General features: G+C 37.7%; 1 protein-coding gene across 1 annotated transcript; it reads left to right on the top strand.

The window, feature by feature from the left end:
- The first annotated feature begins 335 nt into the window (after nucleotides 1-335).
- On the top strand, nucleotides 336-24,487 carry LOC139726153 (endoplasmic reticulum resident protein 44-like). Its single transcript, XM_071637233.1, has 10 exons — nucleotides 336-431; nucleotides 2,960-3,075; nucleotides 17,036-17,151; nucleotides 18,838-19,022; nucleotides 21,135-21,250; nucleotides 21,881-21,938; nucleotides 22,387-22,503; nucleotides 22,904-23,015; nucleotides 23,641-23,782; nucleotides 24,274-24,487. Exons 1-10 carry the CDS (start codon nucleotides 381-383, stop codon nucleotides 24,485-24,487), a joined length of 1,227 nt encoding a protein of 408 aa, XP_071493334.1. The 5' UTR covers nucleotides 336-380.
- Nucleotides 24,488-27,433: the final 2,946 nt, after the last annotated feature.

The following is a 27,433-nucleotide window of genomic DNA, read 5'->3' as shown; positions in this document are numbered from 1 at the left end:
GTATGTATTTGAATTTATCATCGTATACTCTGTTAATGTTTTATGCACTCACTACATGTATTTTGCTCTCTATGACTACTGTGATGCACACTTGTTTTATTTCAACTTATTGTATCGTGAAAAAGTTGCAGAAATGAATGAACCGAACTGAAAATGAGCTAAGAACTAACGAGGGACCAAAGAGATTTTTGTCCTCCCCACCACTGGGGAAAATCTCTTTGCGAGGGACATGGAAAATGCGTGATATGAGTAGAATCGATCAAATTCAATTGATCGATAGATAAAGCAGCGGGATCGATATTATGATAACCTTTGAACTTCAGCATCAACTAACGTGGCCGTCGTTGGTTTGCTGCTCAGGTCGGACCTCAGTAACGAGTATGTCAGGGCTGAAAATGAACCAATATTTCCTTTCTTCGGTTGTACTTTTGGTAAGTATCATTGTATTCCGAAATATTGGTTGTAGAGTGACAAGATGACATTGATTGATTCGTGTGATGCTTGTATTTAGGTTCGGTATTCGTATGTGAAATTGAGCCTACGTTGTTTGCATCGAGACGGTAGCGGTATAGCAGAGTGGAGTGGAAATCCTCCCCGTTGCTGTGGGGCAGGGTAGCTCGAGTACGGCGTCGTCTGTGCATGATGCGTGAAGAACCAGTGTAGCAGTGGCAAAAAGGGAACCGGGCCGAGCGAGCTGTGATAGAGATTGCGTGTGCAGGACTTGTACCACTGCCAGTGTATGCCTACCAAATTACCATCATGACTGCGATAGTGTTAAGTTTAGGAGGAGCGTGTGTTGATTGGTGTGTAATCGGCAATCAATCTTATGCATATACCATTTCCCCAGTGACAGTGTCTAAACTGTAGTGTGATTGTAAATGTGAAAGTAAGGTTGTGTGACATTCATTGGTCTCACATTCGAAAAGACCATGACTGCCAGTAAAGTTGAACAACTTCTCCTCAAAATCAAGGAGTTATGAATGATGATACAACCCCTTGGCCTCATCTCACTGACAATGTCTTCTAACGTTAACCGCACTTCCCTGTCAAAGATGAAAGATCTAGTACGTTTTCTATCAATTCAGTATCATCAATGATCTAGATCTAGATAGGTGCATTCATTACATACACTGATAGTGATACTAAAAAAGTCTGTCTTCGAGTTTTGTGTTGTTGCTTTTCACATATCATACATGAGTTAGGTTTTATCATTGACAGTGGTTGGATCATGCCAACAAAATTATAACACAGACTAACAGTAACATTAGAGACTAATATTAAGGGAGGGAGTTTTTGGCCATAATTAGTGCTTTTTTTTTTATTGTGGTAAGAAATAGATATGGAACCAAAGTGACAAACATACAAATTGTGGGAGTATTTGATACTTTAACATTGATAAACTGATGATACCAAGGTAAGACATTACCATGGCAACAGGAATAAATGCAACAAGTTCCCTTAGAGGCCCCTAGGGCTTTGTGTGTGTATTTAAAAAATACAAAGCGCTTATAAATGATGCAATAAAGATTGCATACTGATATTGTTGGTATTTACACATTTTGTGTGCTCATGTGTTTTGTTAAAATACATACACTTGTAGTACAAAAAAGAGGCTATTTATATGTAATTGTATATTTATAGATGCACTGCACATCACTGCACTATTAACGGTAGAGGGAAATTGATCTCACACACTGCCACTTGACAGGTAAGCCGAAACCTAGAACAGAGTGAGCGTGATGTGATCAACTGAACTGAACTCATAGACTCTTTCATGGACTCCTACTGTAGTATGGAAAAGACGCGCAGATAATCAGAATGATTGAAAAGCGTTAAACACCACCAACAACAACAGAGGGAGTTTTGGGGCACTCAGTATGGGTAGCATTGCCTCATATAGTCATGTGACCATGATATGGCCATGTTTTTCTCTCAATTTGTTATAAAAGGTTACCGTATATTAATAATCAATCAATGGTCCTCTCTTCCTATTAATTCATCAAAGAATTTCAAATTCTTTTTTTTAATCAAAATTTTTTGTTGAATTTTTTTTTTCTCTATCTTCTCTTTTTTCTTCTAACATCTAGTCTAATGCAACATGTATTCTTACAGTGGTAGTCATTTTATTTTTAACCTTTCTAACATTTCTGATACAGTGACACACACACACCACACACACACACATACACACACACACACACACACACACACACACACACACACACACACAAATTTCACTCTTCTTTGGCAATCATTTTTAATCAACTGTCATCCTATTCTTAAGATATGAGATGGGTTGATAGATAATTGAAAATTAAACCAATTATGGTTAGTGATGCATAATCCTCATACTGGGACATGATTATTTGGAAAGAAGACAAAATGTCAAAATATTGCACAGCTCTAGGCATTTGGAACTCCCCTGCACTGAGCACTCACCATCATAGGTATGGGTACGGTATGAGGGTTTTCACAACAAGGAATGAGTACAGCCGTTGTAGTGTAGGCCTAGTCTGTGTCTTTATATAGCACGCCACTTTTATCTGCCCTACAAGCGTAACTGATTATTCGTCAGATGCACTTTACGCACTTGAATCTGAAATGTTTTGGTTTTGTCTCTTGAGTCTTTATTTCTAACAACTGTTCTCTATTCTCCAATTTGTAAAACTAACTGGGATGTACCCTTTTGTGTCTGGAATAGAAATTGTTCATCTTCTTACAATGTCAGAAAGAAAGAAAAAAAGTATGGCACTTAGAGAAGAAAGTGTATAAAAAAAAATCACACATGGTTTTGAATGATTAATTATGCTGTGGGATAAACAAAGGTAGAGCTTTGAGAACTTGTTAGAAACGAAACAAGAAGGGGAGTATGCAAAGATAGAATATTATATTAGAATTACTCCTATTCGAGGCTTCTATTCATGTATGATTTTTTTCCCTTTCTTCATGTTATGTGCAGCTTTCCTGTGTTGGATGTTATACCAACCAGTCAGCAACTGTGGAGCTTGAAGAGTCAAATATCGATGCCATCCTCCAGCACAATGAAGTCGTGTTGGTCAACTTCTATGCAAATTGGTGAGTGTGCTGTCTCTATATTTCATCCCATGGTGAAGGAAGATTTTATTTAGTGCAATAAATGTTGAAGTGTATGATCTTTGATTTAAATGAATGAAATACAAGGTCTCAAACATCTTCTTCTGGTTTTCTGAATACTTCAGTTTTAGAATAGTTAGACATACAATGGTGCTGTGATGTATCATACAGCATGATGGCACTATGATTTTTTTTTTTTTTTTAAATTTCCTAAAGTACCATGGACTGGTTGTACATGTACAACTGTATGTACATGTAAGTGGCCTTTTCCAAGGACAGTAGTACACACATTTTTTTTTTTTTTTTTCTGGGACTTTGCCCTTGAGTCATAAAATAGACTGCAAATACAGTACACGATACATTATGGCTCTTCTCATATTGTCAGTTGTCACAGTATTTGAAAAGAAGCTACAGCATCAAGGAATATTATCAAGGATTTGAAAATTTGATATAGAAATACTAGCCCTTAGTACAAACCAGAATTAAGCATCATGCTTTGATGCTTTCAACGTCAGAATGAATATTCGTAGAATGTATGCCTATATCATGGTCTCTTCCTTACATCAATGAAGGATGTAATTTGATTTTCCTGTTGGCTTTCTAATATGAGTTGCCTCCTCATACAATATAATCCTTTGATCTCTGTATTTTTTGCAAACTATATAGACTGTTCCTGTTTTTCCATCTTTTTTTTTTTTTGCATTTAAGATTCTTTCTACAGTATGTACGCTGAATTTAGAATTGAAATCACAAGCTAGTATTAAAGCAATATTTTCTACCAGACTTTCATAAAAAGTTCTGAAATACCATGTGAAAATTATAATGCTTAAGTTTTGCATTGGAATATCTTTTATAAGCTGTGCCGAGAAATGACATGAAGAAGTAATATTAAGGGAATTGCAGTATGAAAATTTAATCAAGTGATAAATATGATTACGATCAAATGTTTTTTTAATCATGACTTTATTCAAGTTCAAGACAATGTGACTAGAACAAAGCAAAAACCAGGTCCACCATTTCATGCAAACGAATGGCAGGTTAAAACACGTACATGAGTTACAAACTAAGCGAGAGTTACCTTACTACAACACATGATACACAAAAGTCATATCGTACAGACAAACTTTCGGATATTTCTGTATAAATATGACTGCAATACAGTATGGCAACAAAATATTCCTCCTGCATATTATCACAGTACTTTCATTTGTGATATGAATAAGGAATGGAAAAATGAAAGTGTTTGAAAGCAGACTCATCCAAGAGGGATAAGTTTTTACTGGAAATGCTGTGAAAAGAAGAAGGCAGATCCAGCTAAAATTTGAGCAGCTTGGACAAATGGTGAGAAACCTCCCAATAACTTGGATTGCAGAGTGATAAAAGTCACCTACATTGGTTGTAAGATGGCTTTCACCTTGAAAGAGCCTGTGCTCATAGTTGTACAGCTATACATGCCTTCTATCTTAAATTATACTGTGAAGTTTTGTAATTTTTGTTAAAACATAATTGATTTGTACAATCTACAAGATCCGTGTACAAAAAAAGGTGCACTTTGTACACAAATTGTACCCAAGAAAGTCCATCAACAAGTATGCAAATTCTGTATCCTTCCAACATGAGGAAGTTGATTTCACTCTTTCAAATTCCTGGAATTTCAGGCCATGTATTATCATGCGGTTGTGTGTGATGTATGAGGACACATGTGACATGGTGTATGATGACTGTCATACTCTTCTTGAGAGCATCTTCCTTCAAGCACAGCAGATTCTGCTGTAAATGTTGTCAATCTGTGAATTAAAGCCACTGCCTTCCAGATATTACACCTCCCCATAGAGTTTGCTAATGGCATTGCCAGTTGTCATTTAAAGCAGTGAGTTAACTGATTGCAGCATGCTTCAAACCCACTTTACTGGCTTTGCCTGGGGCTACTGGGATTCCCTGTTGGGCTAAAGTAATTGGGCACTTGCCCTCTAAAAGCACAGGGCTCTTGCCTGGATACTCATTTTCACAAGTGGAAGAAACAGCAGTTTGTGATGGTGTAGATGCTGCAGATTTCATTCTGCACAAGCTCTCTCCCATGAAGTATACTGTAAAAGTGGTTTCTTTCAGGGTGGTTTTATTTTCACACTTTTCGCGCTTTGAGGTTGAACCACGAATTTAATATCACGTGAAAATGTTTTGAACTCGTCGCTTGTACAACGCTATCATTACCGACCGCGAATTTAAACACACGCGAAAAAGTCCGCACCGATGGAAACTGCGAAAGTTTCTGTACGCGAAAGAAACCACTTTTACAGTAATTCCTCCTGCTTATCGAAGAAGTATAGAGGTACAGGAAAGTAATTTCTTCATTTTAGTCCTATACTCCCTCTCCATGATGATGCTATTAAATAATAGCTCCTCTCTTTTAGATATAATACAACATTTGTTATGACGATGAGATGTTTCATGCAATGATGGGTAATAATAAAGTATAAGAAAAAAAAAATCTTGGTAGAAGAAGGATGCTGTTCCCATGCACACAGACTGGCAGAAACTTGCAGAGATGGCAATAACATGCTTGAGTGCACTCAGGTGCCAGTTAGCCGTAACGGTGGCTACAATCATCATACAGCTGTATGGCATTCATATTACGAAACCTGTGTGTTGGATTCGCACTAGAGCATGAGGTTTCAACTTTCACCATGTAGATAACAGTAGGGGGTAGGTACAGCAGTAATTACAGGTTAACCCCCCCCCCCCCCCCACAAAAAAAAAATGAAATCATAGCATTTGATCAATCACATTCAGTGTGTTTATTTCAAAATGATACCTTGCTTGTTCATACAGTGTACATAACATCCCTGTCACCTTATAAATACATAGGTCTGTATGGCATTAGAATATTTCAAGTATACAATTAAAAACAAACACATTACTGTTAAAAAATATTATACTACTTCCTGTTTAAGACCCAAGCATTTAATTGCTATTTTAATTTTTGCTTCTCCAGAAAGTTGTACTTCTTATTTGTTTAATTTCAGTTTAGGTCTTAATGATGAAGTACAGGTTGTATTGTCAGTGCATTATCTGTGTGCATACAGAGTAATTCCATGATTGAAAACTTAATATTTTCCCTCTCTGTATAGATGTTGAATGGAATTAGATACTGTAATGCATGGTAATGCCATCTGTATTGTAATTTTTTTTTAATTGTTTGTTCAAGTATTTACCTTGTAGCATTGAGCTATGACATTATAGTGCAACACTTTCCAGATTTTGAGTGCCCTCAATAAACATGTTTTTGTGGACCACCTGTTCCCCAGGGTTTGCCCAACATAGCAACAACTAATACATGCAAACTGGATTCAAAGTACTGAAATTCATAATAGTATACAGGTGGATGGCACCATGTGCTACAGGGTCCTTTAGGAAAACTGTCGATAGATATAAATACATTTATAAGTAATTCAACTATCTATTGTCCATGATGACAAAGCCATTTCTGTGTGGGCTTACAACCGAACCAGCTGTTACCATGCCACCTCATTGTCCTTTCATCACCCCGTTGCAGTGATACAACTGTAGGCACTTGATATACACTGTATTGACAGCATGATGTCCTATGATACACATAATACACAAATTGTACATCTCGGCTAAGACCTTTCTTATGCTATTTCAACCTCTCTACAATAGCACATGCTATTAAACATTGCTTTTCCCCCCAAATAAAAAATGTATTTGTAGTAGTATCAAAGTTACATCATTTTGTATCGCAGCACATTTCCATTTCCTTGTTCCCTTCTATAACACGGTAGTTCTTCTGGTATCCATACTGTAGTACCAGGAGACGCAGGGGAATTGCATTTATGTAGTGTTTGTTATAATGACTAGTAAACAGAGATTACCTTTTCATATTACAGTTAACCAAACCTACTTCTGACCTGGAACTTGCAGTTTGCTGTGTAGCTTTGATATGAATTACAGACTTTGATACCCAATGACAATAATGACAATAAAGAGTATGCACAGCATGAAGGGGCATTTGATCAATCTTGCCTGTAGTGATGCAGGATACTGTGAGTAATTACAGAGAAAGAGACATATTTGTACATTGTAGTGTGACAATGTATTTGATTGCTAATAAGATTAACAAAGGAACAGGCCCCTGGGAGCAACTTTTTTCACAGGGGTGCTGCACCTCCGACCCACTCGTTTGATTGCCGGACCATCTATATTAGCAGCGTTTCAGTATCTATGGGGGGGGGGGGGGGGGGGGGGGGGGGGGGGGCGGGGCGGGGTGGGACTGGGGGAAGTGAAGGGAGGGGATGGGGACATCGAAACGAGGGTGAGAAAGCCCTCTACCACACAAGGAAACTTTTGCACTTTTAGTGAAATTCAACACACTTTATGTGGTAAATTTTGAAATTCTTCAATCAAAAAAAAAAAGTGAATGCTCGTGGACTATGTTCATGGATGAAATGTTGTTGAACGAGGCATCTGTTATCTCTTCACGCGTGTGTGGGTCTTCACTTTGTATAAGTCCATGGAAGGGGACCTACTCGGAGGTAGTGGGAGGGGTATTCCCCACCCACACTGGAGAAATTTTGAATTTTCATACCTGAAATTCAGTGATCTGGTGCACACTTTTAGTGAAATTTCTTAAAAAGTATTAAAAAGAAATATTCACAGAAATGTAACTTACTCGGGTTACAATCAACTCTTGCTCCGTACGTGCGTCATCACTGTGAGGGGGTATCCCCTCTCCCACACTGGAGAGATTTTGAATTTTCATACCTGAAATTCAGTGATCTAGTGCACACTTTTGGTGAATTTTTAAAAGTATGAAAATGAAATATTCACAGAAATGTGAATGACCAATAAAGCGGGTTAAAATCAACTCTTGTTCCGTGTGTGCGTCATCACAGTGAAATAACTGTGTGGAAGTTGATGAGGCGGGGATGGGTGGTGGCTACCATGCGACAGAGCTTTTGCATTTGTAGAATTCGATTACAACGATATGATGCACACCCTTGGTGGACTATGCCCATATTTGTATCAGACAATGGTGTGTTGGTCTTTACTTCAATGTATGACTATGAGTCCATGGAAGGGGACCTAAGGGGGGGGGGGGGGAGGGTGTGGGAGGGGGTGTCCCCCTCCCACACAAGAGAGATTTTGGATTTTCAGACCTGAAATTCAGCGATCTTGGGCACACTTTTGGTGAAATAAAAAAAAAAGTATGAAAGATAAATATTCACAGAAATGTGAATGTCCATTAAATCAGGGTATGATCAGTTCTTGTTCTGTGTGTGCGTCATCACTGTGTAATAAGTGTATGGAAGTTGATGAGGGGAGGATGGGAGGGGTAGCCAGGCCCCTTCCACACGATTGAGCTTTTGCATTTTTAGAATTGAAATACAATGATCTGATGCACACTCTTGGAGGAATATTTCGAAAGTTGTATCAGAGTTTGTGTGTGTGTATCTTCACTTTGTATAAGTTCATGGAAGGGGACATAAAGGGGGAGGGTGTTGTGTTATCCCCCTCCCACACGAGTGAGATTTTGATATTTAAGACCTGAAATTCAGCGATCTCGTGCACACTTTTGGTGAAATTTTTTTTTAAGTATTAAGAAAATATTCACAGAAATGTAACTGACCATTAAATCAGGTTACAATCAACTCTTGTTCCGTGCGTGCGTCATCACTGTGAGGGGGTATCCCCTCTCCCACACTGGAGAGATTTTGAATTTTCATACCTGAAATTCAGTGATCTCGTGCACTCTTTTGGTGAAATTTTTAAAAAAGTATGAAAAATGAATATTCACAGAAATGTGAATGACCATTAAATCGGGATATAATCAGCTCTTGTTCTGCATGTGCATCATCACTGTGTGATAAATGTACGGAAGTTGAGGAGGCGGGGTTGGGAGGAGTAGCCCCCTCCCACACGACAGAGCTTTTGCATTTTTAGAATTGAAATACAATGTACAACGATCTGATACAAAATCTAGGTGGAATATCTTGGTATTTGTATCAGACAAGTGTAGTAAGTGATCTATGGAGGGAGACCAAGCGGGGGAAGGATGTGGGAGGATGTATCCCCCTCCTGCATGAGAGAGCTTTTGCATCTTTATGGTTGTAATTAAAAAATGTGGAATTTCTGGCGCACACTTTTGATTTAAAATGTAATGTAATGTAGCCATAATCAATGCAAGGGGTGGAGGCTAATACAGCTAATACAGGAATGAAAATGTATTGTTTCTACACAATTATAGTCACTTATGATGGAGTACTTGAAAAAAAAAATCAACTCTTTATGTCAAACAAAGAAGCATAAGCCTACTAAATGTAGTGGGGGAATAAAGGTAAACTGAAAGAGTATCCCCTTCCCACATTATGGAACTTTTGGATTTGTTTAGTTGAAGTGACAGATCTGGTGCGCACTTTTTAATGAAATATAATCAGAAAGTGTCGATCTCAAAAGTCTACTAACGGGGGAGGGTGTATCCCTCCCACACTAGGGACATTTTCCATTTTCAGAATTGAATTTAAACGATCTTGTGCACTTTTTGTGAAATATCTGGACAGGTTCTATTTTAAAAAAAGCAAGAAAATGTTCTGCATCGTGGGGATTTTTTTATTTGGGGGGGGGATGGGGAGGTTCGGTGTAAAAATGGCAGAGGTAAAAATGGCAGGGGTAAAAATGGCAGGGGTAAAAATTACAGAGGTAAAAATGGCAGAGGTAAAAATGGCAGAGGTAAATATGGCAGGGGTAAAAATGGCAGGGGTGAAAATGGCAGAGGTAAAAATAGTCCTTTTTACACTTATGTGTTTCTTAACCCCGGACTTTCTCTGACCCAGGACTATCGTTAGTCCCGTACCAATTTTTTCAGCTTTTTACCCTGGCCAATTAGTCCCGTACTATCTCTTGTCCGGGGCTAAGGAGAAAACTGACCTTTTTACACTCGTATTTCTTAGCCCCGGACTTTCCAAACCACATGAATATTCATGATTACGCTGTGTACTGTACACGTACACGCACGCACCGGCAGCACTTGATTACCTCGTTTCTGATTGGTCAGTGAGGGTCGGACTTCGTCTCCGTCGCTTAGCCCAGGATTATTTTTTCGTTCTGTCTACACTCACTTGCTTGGCACCGCAATTGCGGTGCTAACCCTGCTATTTTGCAGGGCCAGATAGTACCAGACTATCGGTGGGGCTAGCCCACTTTGGCAAAAACGAGTGTAAACAGAAAATGGGCTAAGGATAGTCCCGTACCAACCCCCTTAGCCCCACCGTTGGTACGGGACTAAGCAAATATTTACAAGTGTAAAAAGCCCTAATGGCAGAGGTAAAAATGGCAGGGGTAAAAATGGCAAAGGTAAAAACTGTGGCATTTTTAGAATCCAATTGTCATTATCTCGCAAACACATTTTGGTGGAATTTGGGAAATTATCAATCCACGAAGTGATACTACTATAGATACTACACGTACGTCTATGGAGGGGAACTAAGCATAAGCAGGGAAATGGTTAGGGCCTGAATTAAAGGAAGATATTATTCCCACAAGAGGGAACTTTTGCATTTTTCGAACTGAAATGACAGATTTTTTTAAATGAAAGAATCATTCGGAGATATGTCAATATCATGGGAAAGGACCAAAGGGGGCGGATGTGGAAGGGGTATAAACCCATCATATTTTCAGAATTGAACTGCAATGATATGCCTTGCACAGTGTCAGTAAAATATTTGAACAGCCTTTCCATAAAAAAGCAAGAAAATCTCCGACATCCCGAAAATCATCGGGGGAGGGGGGGGGGGGGGTAATATCATGGCAACTGCCCCGCACCCCTGCATATAAGAAAGCTTTTGCATTACTCTAGAATAGAAAGGAAAATATCATGAGAGGGGTATTTCCCTCCAATACGAGGGAGATTTCGCATTTCAGAATTGACTGGTGCACACTTTGTGTGAAAGAGGGAAAGTGTTGAATAAAAAAAAATCAACATCTTGAAAATTACAGGGGGAGGGGCAAAATGATATGCTGCCCCCTCCATCGACGCTCTGATCTCCTGAAGGGGGTTCCCTCCCCCTAAATGAGGTAACTTCTGCATTTTTAAAATTGAAATTCAGCAATCTGGTGAGCCCTTCCGGTAGCATATTTTTAAAGAAATCAATGGAACAGTAGGAAAAGTAAAATATCCAGGGACAATGGGAATGCTTTACTAGTGCTGTGTGCACTTATAAGCTTGTTCTGTGTGGGAGAGGGATACCCCTCCCATACGCTATGGAGATTTCGCATTTTCAGAAGCGAAACTCAGTAATCTGATGCACACTTTGGGTGGGATATGGTAGACAATTTTCTTTCAAAAAACAAGCAATTTTCCCTGTAAAAAGATAAAAGTTGGGGGTGCAGAAGCACCCCCAACTTCTATTTTTGAGCAGGGGTGCTACGCCCCCCTGCTCAAAAAGTCAGAGGTGCTGCAGCACCCCCAGCACCCCCGGCTCCCAGGGGCTTGCAAAGGAAGGAGGAACATATGGATAAGTGGTGTGTCATTCCAGATGAACAATATTAAATTCTTTGTGTGTTCCATTTGTGTCAAAGGTTCATTGGTGATTTATTTATTTATATTTATTAATTTTTTTATGGCCCACACTCAAACAGTAAAGTAAATGTTCAATAGTTTACCATGTCAGTGGACATTGTACTGTAAGACTGTGTCTATCACTGTGCGACATGCAGTGTATTATACTTTATCAGGAAATTTGTACACTTGTAATGTTTGCACAGTATGAAAATAAAAAGTGGATATTGCACTGTCGTCAAAGACAACTGTAGTCAATGCTGATAGACGTTTGAGCTTTTTCCTAATTAAATGTATCAAAAGCACAGGATACTGACCAAGGTCCTTGTACAAGGCAAGAAGCAGCTGCCACCATGTGCATTAGTTGATTAATGGGAGAGACTGCAACAGAGCATGCAGTTTTCACGGCCAGATGTAAGACTCACAGGCACGTGTTTGATTTAGGATGGGAACAAACAAAAAGTCTTGTAAAAGGCATGAAAGATACAATATGTTTCAGGTGTACTTTCCAATAACTCAATTTGTTTTTCTTCGATCATGTCAGGTTTTGTTTTTTTTTTCTAAATAAGATCTACCCAGTCTCCCTGTCTCTCAAAAGTATACATACTGTAGTTTTGCCAGATCATTTAAAGCAGGTGATTATACCTGCATTGATCGGACAGAACTATGTATCTTTTAAACAACTGTAAAGTACCTCTAAATATGTGATAATAAATTTGTATTTCGAGTTACATAAAACATAAAATATCAGTTCCCTCTTTGTTTTAAAACACAATTCCCAGCTGTGTAAATCACTCTATGAAAATTGGCAAGCATTTAAACTTTAAGCGTGAATATCTCGAAATCACCGCATACGACGGACATAGTTTTGCCAGATCACAACCATTCTGCAGGAGGTTCTCTGAAAGCTGATATGCAGAATGTATCTCTCTATGCCTTGACAAGAGTGTATTATAGAATCCTTGCGGTTTAGGAAAATTATTCTTGCCCATTTTAGGTGCATGCAACACTCAAGCATCTCCCTGATAGCTCTTATGGAACCTGCCTGGTGGTTGTTGACATTTACTCTCTACATATAATGTTAGCAGCCTTGGAACAAGGATCCATTTGCAGATGAAACAAAAACCCAACTTTATTGCTTCATGATAGTTGTATAATGTGAATTAGGGATAATAACAAAAACAAATTTGAATCGGTATAATCGATGTTAAGTATTGTTAGATATACAAAATATGAACAATAGTTACAATAAAAATGTTTATGGACTATACCGTCTACAGTTATGGTTTTTTGAGAAAATTAGTGATATCTTCTTATATTTTAGGCTTTATTGCAAAATGTTTATGTTGTAGGATGTTTTGTGATACAAAGTTATCTGACCTACACATTACAGTACAAAGTATCAAATGTGATATCTCGAACAATTTTTGAATCTCTGCTCCCACCCAATGCTATTTCACAGTTTTACCTTTAAAACCAGGCTGCACTTCTTTTTGATATCACCGTAAAGAGAAAGGGGTGTGTTGACTGTTTATTCTGTTTCCAGAAACAAATGGGCCCCTCTAGATTTGTTTGAAAAATCCACATGCTGGTTTTTTGCACTTTCCTTAAATTTGTATTGCAGGAGAAGATGTGTATTAAAAGTGAACTTCAAGGACGTAAACTGACTTTTTCTATAAGAAGACATTTGTCGTTAGATTTAGAAAAACAAAACAAAACAAAACATTAACTTGTTTTTGTGTCTTTGACATTAGTAGAGTCTGGTGAGGTCCAATACAAGACATAAGACACACATTGAAATGTGTACATTTGTACAGCTATCAGATGATTCAAATGGTCAGAATAGTGGTAAAGATGACTGTTGTACAGTGGTCCTCTTAGACCTTTGTATCAATAACTTTGTGCCAGAAAAGTTGTCTGTAAGTCGTGATGTGCTGGCTGTATTTAAAAGAAAAAAAATCAGTGCAACCTGCTTTATCGTCACGTAGGTGCTGAAAGCAGGGGGCTTTTCTTGTGAACTCCAGAAAGAAATGATCCCCAGAGTTTGGAAAGAGGAGTGGTGAGGTCATAAAAGAGGCCATTTTTTTCTTCTTTTTTTTTAGATTGTGAAAAAAAAATAAAGAAAAAGTATGTGTGAATGATTTCTGACTCACATACCTTGTGATTCTCCAGACCAGAGAACATGAAGGGTATTAGTATTGGGAATTAAACTTCAGTGTCAAATATTTCAGCACATCTCATAGTAATCCTCTGAGTTTTCAAATTTCGATGTTTGGGGAAAGTAGTCTTGGGTGGAACTTGAGAAAGTAATTATGTTTTGTCAGACTTTGTTGTTGAGGGCTTTCTGTAGAGCCAGTGTGTGGGATTGTTGTAGAGATGGATGGTTTGAACTTGTAAGTCTGGCTGACTATTGAAGGTTAGTAGTAAACCTTTTGCTCTAAATTCTTATCCTATATGATGGGTGTTCCAAGACATTATTCCCTCCCCCCCCCCCCCCCATACACACACACACACCCCATAAAAGGATACAAAGTTCAAGGGTATTTTCCTCTCCCCCTCTTAGTCCTCTTCTTTGTATTTCTACTGCTTCTTTTTTTTTTTTTCTCTCTCTCTATCTTCCTTGATTGTGTGTCTGTTAGACTCTGTCATAATCTCAGATTCATTCCTCTTTCTGTTTTCTATGTTTTCTTGATGCTATAAACTGTGCCACACTATGCGTATCCATCGAGCGGGATGATTTTGCCTTTCTGTAGATTTAGTTTACTTTTTTTTAAATCTTTTTTTAAAATCTTTTTAAAAATGTTTCTGAGTGTCCTTCTGTCTGTCTGTTGATTACTTTTTAGATCCACTGACTCTGTTTTCTTTGTTCTCTGTACAAAAGTCCATGTTTACTAAAAATTGATTTTTTAAAATATAGGTTATGCACAGTGCAGTTGGAAATACATCTCATCTATCTATATCTGTATAATTTACGTACAGCTGTACATGTAAATTATGTCTGTGTATACATATATATATGAGTCACAGAAAGGATAACAGGAAATCCGTGCAAAAGAGTAACACATGATCACATGACAGGTTTTGCCCACTTAAGTATGAAGTATTAGACTGTGAAGCAAGTCCATTAAATTTGTATAGTGCCTTGTGATTAGAACTGTGCTTCAATGCAGAATGAGATTTTTGTTCTTTGTGGGAAAGTATCACTTTCAAATACATTGAAAGAAAATGGCAGAAAATCTAAAATAGCACTCACAAGGCACGATGTGAGAGGAGGCTTGGGCTTAAGTGACTGAATAGTTAATTGAGCAAAGGCTGCATAAGCTGGAAGATGTGGCTGTAAGGTATTTGTGTTGGGAATTCTCTTTCACATGGACTGCCTTCAAACATTTTGAAAAAAGCGAGATATCTTCCATTGAAATAATGGCCGCACTTCCCCATCATTTTAAATTGGTAATCGGCAAGGTGGATTATGGGTATTGAATTGGCAGTACATGATGGCAATAATCCTGACAGCATTCTTTTGAAATAAACAGAACAGAATCAAATGTTTTGATGTAATATATTTCTGTCCAGTTTGATGTAAATTGTGTTCCAAGAGCAGGGAAGATTTCCTTGTGTGAAAGCTACAGTCCTGTATGTGTGAGTGAAATTTGCCAGCTTTATGTTTTATTTTTTTAAGGTCTAACCTCTACGATATCCTCAGTGACTTTGGTTTAATGTTTGTCCGGGAGGAGAAATACCGGTACTGTATAGACTTCATGGTATTTTGTACTCTGTTGAACTTGAGCATATGTACACGTTCAGCTTTTTCTCATGTCTTACCCTGTCTGATCAGTGTCTGCTACTGCACCACCCAACATATTACGTAATTTCTCCGTTATACTACATTGTAGATACATATAATTGGATGCACAGGGGAGTCTACAATTACATGTATACATTGTAGGGAAGCTTTCAGATTGCGAAGAGATTCCATTTGTAATCGCATTCAGATGTGCTACATAGTACAAATTTTTTTTTAATCCACAGCAGAATGATCCCATTTGTAATCATGTACATGTACATGTAATTTTGTAAAACATAATGTGTTCAAAATCACCTTTTGGAGCTGTGTTAACAAGCTGTTCTGGGCAGAAGAGTGTTTGTGGACTTCAATCTGCAAATGACATTCTGTACATCACTGTGTAGCAAACTCCAAAGTGTGTTAAGTAAACACATGTTTTTTTTAATGATTCGTTTCAAGGTACATGTATGAGTGTATCACATGTTTTTGTGTTTTTTTTTTTATCATGAGAAAATTTGTATTCATGCATTCATTCATTCATTTATTTGGCAACATATACACTGTAACAACTTACAGGTCATTACAAAGAAACAAATACATGCCAGGACTCCTAAGAAGCCATTGTGTGCTTGTGGCTGGAGTCCTCAAACCAAAAAAGATAAATACATACAGTGTACAATCAACCAACACTTATTGTTACATGGACCAATACATACAGAAGATTAGTCCAAATTGAAATAACATATCTGAACACAAAAACATATCTTAGCTTAATTTGTTGGCAGACACACACACACACACACACACACTCACACTCACACATCATCCTTACCTTAGTGTACAGAGAAAAAGAGATGAGAATGAGAAAAAGAAAGGTAGAGGAAGAAAGGAAGTCTAGTCAGTAATGGGTACCATCTGTCTAAATACACTCTGTTTATATAGTACTTTAAATCTGGAAAATGTAGTGCTAGATTTAAGGTCACCATCAACAGAATTCCATTCCTTGACACCTGTAAAACGTATGGATTGCAATCTTAAATGGAATAAGTAAAAGTTTTACGAAAATTGTAGCGGTCCCGGATGGGATATGAGTGGAATGAGGAATTCATCTGGAACATGTTTCTGAACACATCAGACAACATATTTTGATGATATCTAAACATGAACAACTGCAATTTATGCAGTAATATGTGAATTTCCTAAGAGGGCACAGTTTGTCAACAAACTGGAATCAAGGGCCAGATTTAAACATGTAGCTTTGCTTTTTAATATTCAATAGTCACAAGTGTTTCAGATTTCAACCTGTCTAAATGATGCCTACATGTATGTACCAAGAATCAAGCAATCTGCAATTTGAAAGTGTCTTTACCTTCCTGTGGGAAATGCCATTCTCAGAAACATTTTTACAGGAATATGTGAGATTCTTATTTGCTTTTGGAATAAAAATACAAGAGATCCTATGCTTAGCACTAAACTTGTCTTTGAATATGTTTACAAACAGGATATATTTGGTGTGTGAAATCCATCATTGAGAGAAGAAAATGTTTTCACATTTGATATACAATTTCATTTTTCTGTTACTACAGGTGTAGATTCAGTCAGATGCTGAAGCCCATATTCGAGGAGGCAGCCAAGGCGGCCAAGGTGGAGTTCCCGCAGCAAGGCAAGGTTGTCTTCGCGGCCCTTGACTGCGACAAGAACCGTAAGCAGATCATCATAGATTCATTTAATTTAGCCCTCTTTTTCCCGTCACATCCTTGTAGGGGTGCTTGAATGTGATTTTTTTTTTTTACCTCTCTCTCTCTCCAAACAACACTTGAGATAGGGAATTAAAGAAAGAAAGAGTTTTTTTTTTCTTTTTTTAAGGCTTTTATCAAATGTTAAAAAAAAAAAAATCAAACTTAGAGCATAACTCCTTCATTACCGATTCCAGTTGACACCAATACCATGTCATTGGTATTGTCAGGTCTTGAGTGGTATCTTACAATACCCATTTTATGCATGAATAGAAGAGCAAGGGAAATATTTAATAAAACAAGTAAAATTTTACATCAGACTGCATTTTGCATTCTGCACCAACTTAAAGGTACAATAAGAGAAAATTAAAGGGATGCATAAAAATTAGTTGGGTATTCATCATACATTGTACATGTACATTGTATTTGTAGCCTCTGAATCCTGAACTTATCAATGGGTCAATACATTGTATGCATAGGGCAGCATATTGTCTAAGTTGTGTACAGTATAACACAGATAGCGGTGGCATAATGTCGGTTTTGTGTATCAGGCAGACCTTTGTCGACAAACAGATTTTTCTGGCAGCTGCTGTTATGTGCAATTTTTCTGTGCCAAAAGATGAAATGATAAGCATATTTAAAGGAGCTTGTCACCCCAACATTTGCTCGCCCATGTTTGATATGTCTACCTGTTGCTTTAAATAATGCACATGTGGGAAGAGAGCCCCTTTAATACTGGCTTGAAAGTAAAAGTGGATGTACTAGACTTTGCATCGGAATCCCAAGAACAAAAATTATGTGTTCCTCTTTACCTTTTGCTGAATTGCAGTGGAAAAATCCATCTTGCTTACTTTACAATATGACTCACTAATTGTCTTTTAGCACATGCTAAAAGATGAACTTTGATTACAACTTGACAGTGGGTCTTACTTTTTACTTAATGTCCATTTGATTAGTAATGCTTTAGTGTGCAGCAGCATGACCATATATACCAAATGTTTCCAACATTTTATCTTTAGATTTTAGTATTTTCCAGTACAATGTAGCTCATGGTGTCTTTAGAACAGTCAACTGCAATTTGATGATTTCATAACAATTTTGTCTTTTTGAGAAAACAATTAAGGCATTTCTCAGAGGCATTGTCTAATAAATCTCTTCAAACCTTCATTAGCAGAAAGCCTCCCTTTAGGACTTGATAATGTGGAAGCAATTTGAAGGTTGTACTTCCTTTTTACAAACATCAGAAAAAGGATAATGTCTCAAAACATTGTGTAATCATACAGTAATACACCTCAGAGTTTTTTAGAATGAAATTAAAAACTAATCCCATGTCACATGAAAACATGCTCCCCTCTTGTACCGAGAATAATGGTTGGAATATTTTCAGGGTCCAAGTAAATTCACTGGATATCATTAGTATTGTTGCCCCCCCCCCCCATCATAAAGAAATTTGCAGTTTCATTGTACTGAGAAAAGGTCTGGATTACACTGTACTTACCAGTAACTCTACAATTTACCAGATTATCAAAAAATACAGTATAGGGTTGCAAAAGGGACACACAAACTTCAATTTTGTTGAAGAAAGCCAAAATTCTTTTTGAAGATAATGATTTGATTCTTTCAATTCTTTGCTCTGTATATCTGTCACACAGCTACTCTTGCCAAGCGATACCACATATCCAAGTACCCAACACTGAAGCTCTTTCGGGGCGGCCGCCTCGCCAAGCGCGAGTACCGATCCCAGCGACAGAAGGATGCTTTCCTCACTTTCGTCCGTGAGCAGCTGAAGGACCCCATCGTGAGGTTGGGGAAGCCGGAGGAAGTCTCAGGACTAGACGTGAGTGGCGGGGGGCGGGGCCTCATGTTATTGTGGGGCGGGGCCTCGTGTTGTCGTGGGGCAGGGCAGTGCCAGGGTCATCTTTGTTCGTCGCAGAGATGCATGTCTTAAAGGGACTGTACAGTACTGGTTGAGGTGGGGATTCAGGTTTATAACATTCCTAAATGAGATAATGAGAAACCTCTTATGAAATACAAAAGAGCACGTAATTTTAAGAAGGATTCAACATTTATTTGATGAAAATTGGTTCTCAAATGGCTGAGATATCCGAAAAAGTGATAATAAGAAAAGGCGACAGGCCACGCCTTTTATTAGGATCTCTTTGTTTCACCTTGTTTTTGGATATCTCAGCCATTTCAAAACCGATTTTCATCAAATAAACTTTTGATACCTCTTAGAATTGCATACTCTTTGACATCTCAGAGTGGATTCTGAATATCTTGCAAAACGTTAAAAGCTAAATCCTCACCTCAACCAGAACTGTACACACCCTTTAAATTGGACTGTCAGTCTCTTGAAAGGAATGGACTTTGATAAAACTTGAATTAAAGTTAATGGAAGCTAGGGCCATAAACACTGCTTGGGAATATCAACTGGTACAGTTGAAGTGAAATGCTGTACTCTAAAAGTCAAAATTTTCACAAGAAATTTTTTTCTCACTCAGTCGGGTGAAATGAATTTTGCTTGTTTTTAATTTCATGGAATCAAAGAGATAACATGTTATTACAAATTTTATTTTCATGCTAATTTCATTTTGTGCAAAATGCACAGCAATTTAGATACTTCTGTTTGTACAGCATTAATTTGAATCCCTAGAAATCACATCACTGGTTTGAGTAGCATACAAACCGCATTTGATACTAGATAGAAATAATGGGTTTTCATGCTCATTTCATGAAGTACCATCTCAATGCTGCCTTTTCATGTTGCTAAATTTTGAGAATAAACTTTTTGTCGTCCTGTCAAATTGATAATTTCTGACCAGTCACACAACAACCTAATATACAGTGTACTTGGTGGATACTAGATTTTCTGATTTTGTTAGGTTGGATTGGTTTGGATATAAACAACCTCTGTGAATTTGGGCCCATAGGTTAACTGCACCCAACAAAATGATATGCTCTATAAAAAAGAAAAGAAAAAAAGAATGAGAGTCGTAGTTCACGATGTCATTTTGCTATGAAAGTAAATGTAGAGGTAGTTCAGATACTATGTCATGTGTATCACACTTTGATTATTGAATAACTATGAAAAATGTCTCCCTTTTTTTCTCATCCAAATCATTTTCATTTTTCATTTTCCCTGGTGGTATTGATAATGCCTGTGACTTAATTGGTGTAGCATGGCAATGATTCAAGTTCTGAGACAATTTTTACCACTTGTATAGAGACATACATCAGATTTCACATTTTTCTGTACTTCATATCCTCCAACGAAAGTGCAATTACAATGTAACATTTAAGGAGAAAAAAATAAAAAATAAAGGAAATGCATCTCCCTTGGTTACATGCCCAAATCACCACCACTACTTTGCCTGTCTTTGTTCTGCTCCCATTGATAGAGTCCCGTGTCTGCTTTTAGCCTCCTTTTGTCTTCCAGTCTTACCTCTTAAAGGTCGTATATCCCTTTTGCAAACGACACAAAATATCGCATGGTTGAAGAAGCATAACTCCCAACACTGTGTATGTAATCCTTTAATGGTAATACACCTCAGAGTTTTTAAAAGAGAAATTAAAAACTAACCCGATGTCACTCAAGAATACATTCTCCTTTTGAATTGAAAATAACGGTTGGAATTTTTTCGAGCTGGAATAGATTCACCAGAAATCTATGGTATTGTTCCCCCTTCCAATATAAAGAAGTTTCCAGTTCTATCATTCTGAAAAAAGGCCTTAATTACGTGCCTTCGCAATATACTGTACCAGCTTATGAAAGGAATCTCATTTTGAGGGTTGCAAAAGGGAGACATACACTTTAAGAACATTGATCTACTCATTCTAATGTTTGCCACTCCACCTTTGACTTGTGCCAAAATATTGTGATATGTGTCTAATTATAATTTTTGCATCCTTTGCTCTCTCGCTCGCTTGCTCGCTCTCTCTACCTTTGCAGGAAACCAAGAGAAAACTTATTGGGTACTTCAGAACTGATGATGCATCGGAATATGACACCTTCAGAAGAGTGGCCAGTGTACTGCGCGACGATTGCTCCTTCTTCGCCGGAGTAGGGTAAGTTTTGGCTCACCCATCTAAAATCCTTGTTTAGACAAGTTTGAGATATGTTTATGCAATATTTTCAATTTCCAACGTGTCTGTGAGCAGGATATTCTTAGATGCAATGGTAACACTACCAACAATAGAAACCTATTATGACTCTTGATTAATTGATTTTGGCATCAAATCTTATTGATAGAGAAATAAAACACCAGGAAGATAAATATGGAACAAAAGCCCCACCCCCCCCCCCCCCACCCTCATGACATCATACCAACATTTCTCAATTTGAAGAAAAAAAAAATAAAAAATCTAGATAGCTATCTATTTGTACTAGTATTTGTAAGATCTGTATTTTAAAGATCTGAGCAGGATATGTATGGATTTCTAGACTAAAATTTTGTATTTTTCTAATATTTCTCAAGTGCAGTTTCCGTACTCCATTAGGAAATCCTGGATAGTTTCCATGTTGCCTAATTTACTACATGTATAAGAAAAAGAAAAAGAATTTACCTTTATTTCTCATCTTTCAACCATCACCCCCACCCCATGCATAACATAGGAAAGAAGAGAAAGATGAAAAAGAATATACATTTTATATACTTTCAGTGCAAAATAAGTTTTTATTGTTCCTCCATTACACAGTGATGCCTTCAGTAAAGAGCTGGCTCCAGGCCCCAGCATTATGTACCGCCCTCCAAGGGTAAGTTGATCACTTCTGTTGTGTCTCTCTCCAGTACGTGCTCAGTTTTGTATGAGAAAAGGAGAATATGAATGGGGGAAGAAGTGGGAGGACAATGAGGGAGAGAAGAAGTGGATGGTTGGGAAGGAGGAGGAGGAGAAGGAGGCAACAAAGAAGAATAAGAATAAGAAGGAGAAGATGAAGATGAAGATGAAGAAGGTGAAGAAGAGGGTGCAATTTTGTTTGATTACTATTAATAGCCTTTTTTCTTTCTTTTTTTTTTTGGGGGGGGGGTTGGGTGTGTGGGGAGGGCTGTAATTTTTTAATGATGAAAGTGTGTCAAGTTGTAAGGACAGCTTGAAATCATCATGATTTTTTTATTTTTTTTGTTATGATCATATGTATTATATGTTTCAAAGTTACATTTGCTTTGATTTTTATCATTTTTGTTATTTTTCTTTTTCTGCAGTCTCGGGATCAAGATATGCTATACCTCGGATCGCTCACAAACCCAGAGTTGCTGCAGGCCTGGTCAAATGATAAGTGCGTTCCTCTTGTTCGAGAAATCACTTTTGAAAATGGAGAGGTAAGTTTCGTCTGGATTTCTCCTCTCTCTTTCTCTCTCTCTCTCTCTCTTTCTTTCTTTCTTTTCCCCTTCTCATCTAATTTTCCTCCCTCTTTTTTTTTGATACAGAGAGACATTCCTTTCTGTTGTCTGATACATAAAAAAATATTCTTTTTATTTTCATATAAAAGGTACACCAGGAATTATACTAAATTAGAAGTTTTTGTTTATGTACTTTCCCACATTTCTCTCTTACCACGCTTTCATTGAATACCAATCTGTGTTATTTTTTCTGTAATAATGTTTTACTGCCTGCCCTGCTCTGTTCGTGCATGTTTCTTCTTCTTTCATATCTCACTGTGAAGTGCTATGGTAAAGGATGTGCTGCTCTTATTATCTTATTTTTCATATCTGTTGACAGGAATTAACAGAGGAGGGTCTGCCGTTTTTAATCCTCTTCCACAAGCCAGAGGACACAGGAATAGTTCAGAAGTATACTGAAGTCATTATGAGGGAGTTAATTTCAGAAAGAGGTGAGTTGCTTCCTTTTTGCCCTCATTCTGCCATAATGTGCCTACATGTATGCTGCTTTGTTGATATTTTGTGTTATTGATGTTGTTGATACTGTTGCTGGTGATCCTTGAAATGCTCAAATATATGTTGAATTGATATGGGGAAAACCTGAAAATTGCATTTTGCATTCAACAGTCTTATAACTTATTGACAAATTGCCCTTCATAGATGTAAATAAGCACCGAATATTCAGTGTTTCAGTAGTAGCCATGACAAAAAAAAAAAAAAAAAAAATACATAATGGGCATACATTATTGAGTTGGATTCGAGTATGATGGATTTGAGAATAATGATGTCTATAGATTAGATGTGAGGACAGTAATCTGTCAGCAATCTGTTCAAGATTTTTCATGTTTGGAGTACAAATGATATATAGAAATGATGATGTTATATATTCATGTTTGATGTATGTCAAATAGAAGCTGTGGAGGGATTTGAATGTTCCTTTTTTTTCCCCCCTCTGGAGAACTTAACACATTAACCCCACTTCACACAGATTACTTGTGTGCATGCATTTTTATAAGCAAGCTGTTCTCTCCCCAAACTGCCACTTAATACTGACATTCCTTTTGTGTCTCACTGCAGGAAATGTGAACTTTCTGACTGCCGATGGAACGAAGTTCACTCACCCATTACATCATTTGGGGAAAACCCCTGCCGACCTACCTGTCATATCAATAGACAGCTTCAGACATATGTACCTCTTCCCCAATATTAATGAACTGACGTAAGTAGCTTCAGTTTTTCAAGACCAGTCACTTATGGTGTATTGCCACAAAAGAGAAGTACACGTGTAGAAGCTGAAGGAAAAATACATTTTTTTGAGTACTTTGTATTGGGCACATCAGGTGTGTTTTCGTCTGAATCGCACATGGTGAATTTTTTATCTAAAGGATCAGAAATCAGATTGAAATTTCTCAATTATCAAGATCATGTACACAGTTTCACTTGAGTGTATTGCTCTTTCAATTTTTGGTTCAGGGTGTACCAGAGTGTGTAGAAAACCAAGAACAAAAGCCATGTCAACATCTTAAATGTGGTAACTGCAGTTACATTGCCAGATTTCAGTGGATGAATTGTGATTTATATTTGTAAGAATTTGTAAGTCAGATGCTTCACATGATCTTTTCATATATTATACTTTCTTTTCTTTTCTGCTCCTTGTCATTTACATAATTATTACTTTTCCCCCCTCTTTTTCTTTAAAATCTCCTATAGTGTTCCTGGCAGATTGAAGCAGTTTGTTGCAGATCTCCATTCGGGCAAGCTGCATCGCGAGTTCCACCACGGGCCCGACCCCGTGCAGACCAACGCGGCCCCGGGCTCGCCCAAGACCCAGCCCCAAGGCGGCAAGACGGACCCCCCGGAGAGCCAGTTCGTCAAACTGAAGCCCAGCGAAAACAGATACACGTTACTAAGGGATGAGCTTTGAGGAAAAGCCTTCCTCCCCTTTCCCCCAAACAAAATCTAAGAGAAAAAAGAAATACCTGCCCTGATTTTTAACACTGGACCTCCTTTTTACTACGTCTTTGCATGAGATGAAAGAATGATTCAATGAAACTGATGCTCGAGAACTTCATCCGTCTCTTTCGTTCAGAATGTCTCTTCCTCTGCTTCGTGCATACTGTCCACGTATCTTCTCGTCTCTTCCTGTTCAATTATGTCTCCTCCTGTCACATTGTCTTACAGCAAATGCTCATCACTAGTCAGATTTTGTAGTGATTAGTCCTGCTGCGGGAAGTGAAACTGAATATGCTTCCAAGCGGAAACCGATTATCACCTCGTTTTATTTTTTCAGCTCGTCGACAATGTGTTATACATAATTATGCTTTCTCAACATTTGTTTTCACAATATTGTGCAGTTTGAAGCAAAAATGATGGAAGGTATAGAGTCATTGAATTATGTTTCAAGAATGGAAAAGGGAATAATGATATCATTGCTCAAGCTCCCTTTCCTTTTGAACAGTTGATTAGGTAATTTGTAGTCGCTTTTGTCAAAGCACTTCTTTTTTTTGGCCAGTGGGTAAAAAAATAAAGAAATTGTAGTACTGCTTAGGTATCAACATACTTACAGGTACATGTTACTAATGTGTCGTGATTTTTGATACCTTACTTCTGATGCAACAAGAGTCTTTTCATCCCCTTAGAGTGACTGGAGATATCCTTTATCACATTTGTAGGTTTCTACCTCCCATTCAAAACAATTGGGGATCTACTTTAGACTGTTCGCACCAGCCCTACTTTTCAGGGTTCACTGAAAATGTGATTTGAGTTTTGTTGTTGTTTTTTTCTCACTGAAGTGTGACACCTGTTTATGCACTCTCTTATCCTACTACCCAGATATCTAAATGCTTTTGTAGTTGATTAGCCCAATAATGATTTTGCACATGGAGTTCCTCCGAAAGTTCTTTAAAGAAATAGAAATTAAGAAGTTTGCCTAAATTATGCAGTTTCACATTTTTGCGAGAACATGGGGTCAAAGTGAAAATTGTGTACACAAGAATGATTATTTATACAGAGAATGTTTTAGCAACTATTGAGCCGATGTGATGACATCAGTTTATTGGAAAGAAATGGTTTTATTGTATACAGAAACGATCTCATGTACTTATTAAAGCATCCATGGTTTTCTGCTGAAAGATTTTATGTCACTTGGCAGAAGAATGCGGTAGATGAAAATCAGTGATGTTATGCAACGAAGAGGAAGATTTGCTGGATAGAAAGCAACGACCCTCAAGTTGAGGGGAGTGGTTTATGAATGATACTGATTGCTTGACCTGTGAAAGCTTAGGTTGAGATGACCTAGGTCGAGCTTGGTACCACTGTTATTGTCGATCTCGTTTGTGACACGACCATCTGAGCAGTGTCATGTTGGTTTGTTTGAGTGTCATGTTGGTTTGAGTCGCTGTAATCACCCCATGACTGGAGTGAGGGGACCAAAGTGTAAAGTATGAATGAAACACTAAAAAGAGACAAAATTTCCTCTGCACAAAGCTGTTTGAAGTCCATGTTCCATGACTTTTGGTCTTTAAAAAAGAAAATAAGCACAATATCAGGACAATTACAAAACCAGATGCACATTCAAAATATAGTCAGCCTTGCCTATTTAAGTCAAATCTATTTGGATTGAAGAAATAGCTTCCACATAGAGAAAATGTAACCTTTGTATGAGGGATGAAATCAATAGAATATGAGGAAAAGACAACTTGAAAAGACCTTCAATTTAGGCAATTATTTGACTTGTGCGAGGTCGACTTGAGCAATTTTGACTGTACATACAAACCTCCACATGAAACCTGTGCCCCTACATTGAAGTGTCTGCTGCATTAAATGTATCATGAATATTCATGTGCTCAACAAGAGAGCACTTTTGTTTGGTTTATACTCAACATGTACAGTCAAACAAAATATGCTGCTTACTTTGTACATTATTTCTGGAGAAAAAAGAAGAAGAAAGAATAGACATATGCAATCAATGCCAATGTATATCGAGCTGGCACATGAAGTTCAGGATTTGAATATTTTCTAAGCCGCGATCAGCATTGCCATTTCTTTGCTAAGAAATACAGACTGATGTTTCAAAGTTTAAAAAAAAAAGGGGGAACAATTTTGCTGAGGAAGTAACATTTTGCTGCGCTTGAGTAGACCATCGTTTTGAGAAACAGATTGCAATTCGCTCTTTTGACTTTGCAAATGCTTTCAGCTATTGGACCACATGTTGGACGGTGGAAATTATTGATGCGATGTGGCTGGGAAATGGCCAACATGGAGACACTCTCGGCAATCTTAACTGGATTTCATGTAGTGTCCTGTCAGAAAGTACTACCGGTTAATGAGCAGCGTATGTAGGCTCAGAATTGCTTGCACCCGTCGTGTTTGCTATTTTCCAATGCAAGATTAAAGAAAAATAAAAAAGAAATGGTGAAAGATATTCCAACCTCGTAATGTTGTTGTCCTAGTGAATTAGACTGTACTAGTGAGATATGCATTCATTTACTACTCTTTCCAAAGATTCTGACAAGGGTGTATTCAGAGGTTAAATAAGTGTTGCTCTAATTTTGTAATAACTATTAAAAAAAATAACTTGCATATATGAAATAAAAAACAAGCAAATGCCTAGGGGAACAGAGTAGGAGGGGGGAGGGTAAAGTTTTTTCAGAAGCATCAAGGAAATGCTCCGCTTGCTGTAGGGTCAAACTTCTACCTATGTGATTTCAATGGCATTCTCGTGTGTAGGATTCAAAGTGTAATTCAAGTGATTCTTAACACTGTGTGTGCTCAGAGTGCTGACTGGCACAGAAGACCTGATAGTGTTGTACACCTCATCTGAAGTCCATGACAGGGAAAGGGTTACTGTATTCGCCGAAGATTTCGCGAG

This window comes from Diadema antillarum, unplaced genomic scaffold (genome assembly GCF_040938485.1).
Source record: "Diadema antillarum isolate AM-2024a unplaced genomic scaffold, OU_Dant_1.0 seq00000079_RagTag, whole genome shotgun sequence".
Taxonomy (NCBI): Eukaryota; Metazoa; Echinodermata; class Echinoidea; order Diadematoida; family Diadematidae; genus Diadema; species Diadema antillarum.
Note: the sequence above shows the minus strand (reverse complement) of the source record. Positions and strands in the feature narration are given on the sequence as shown.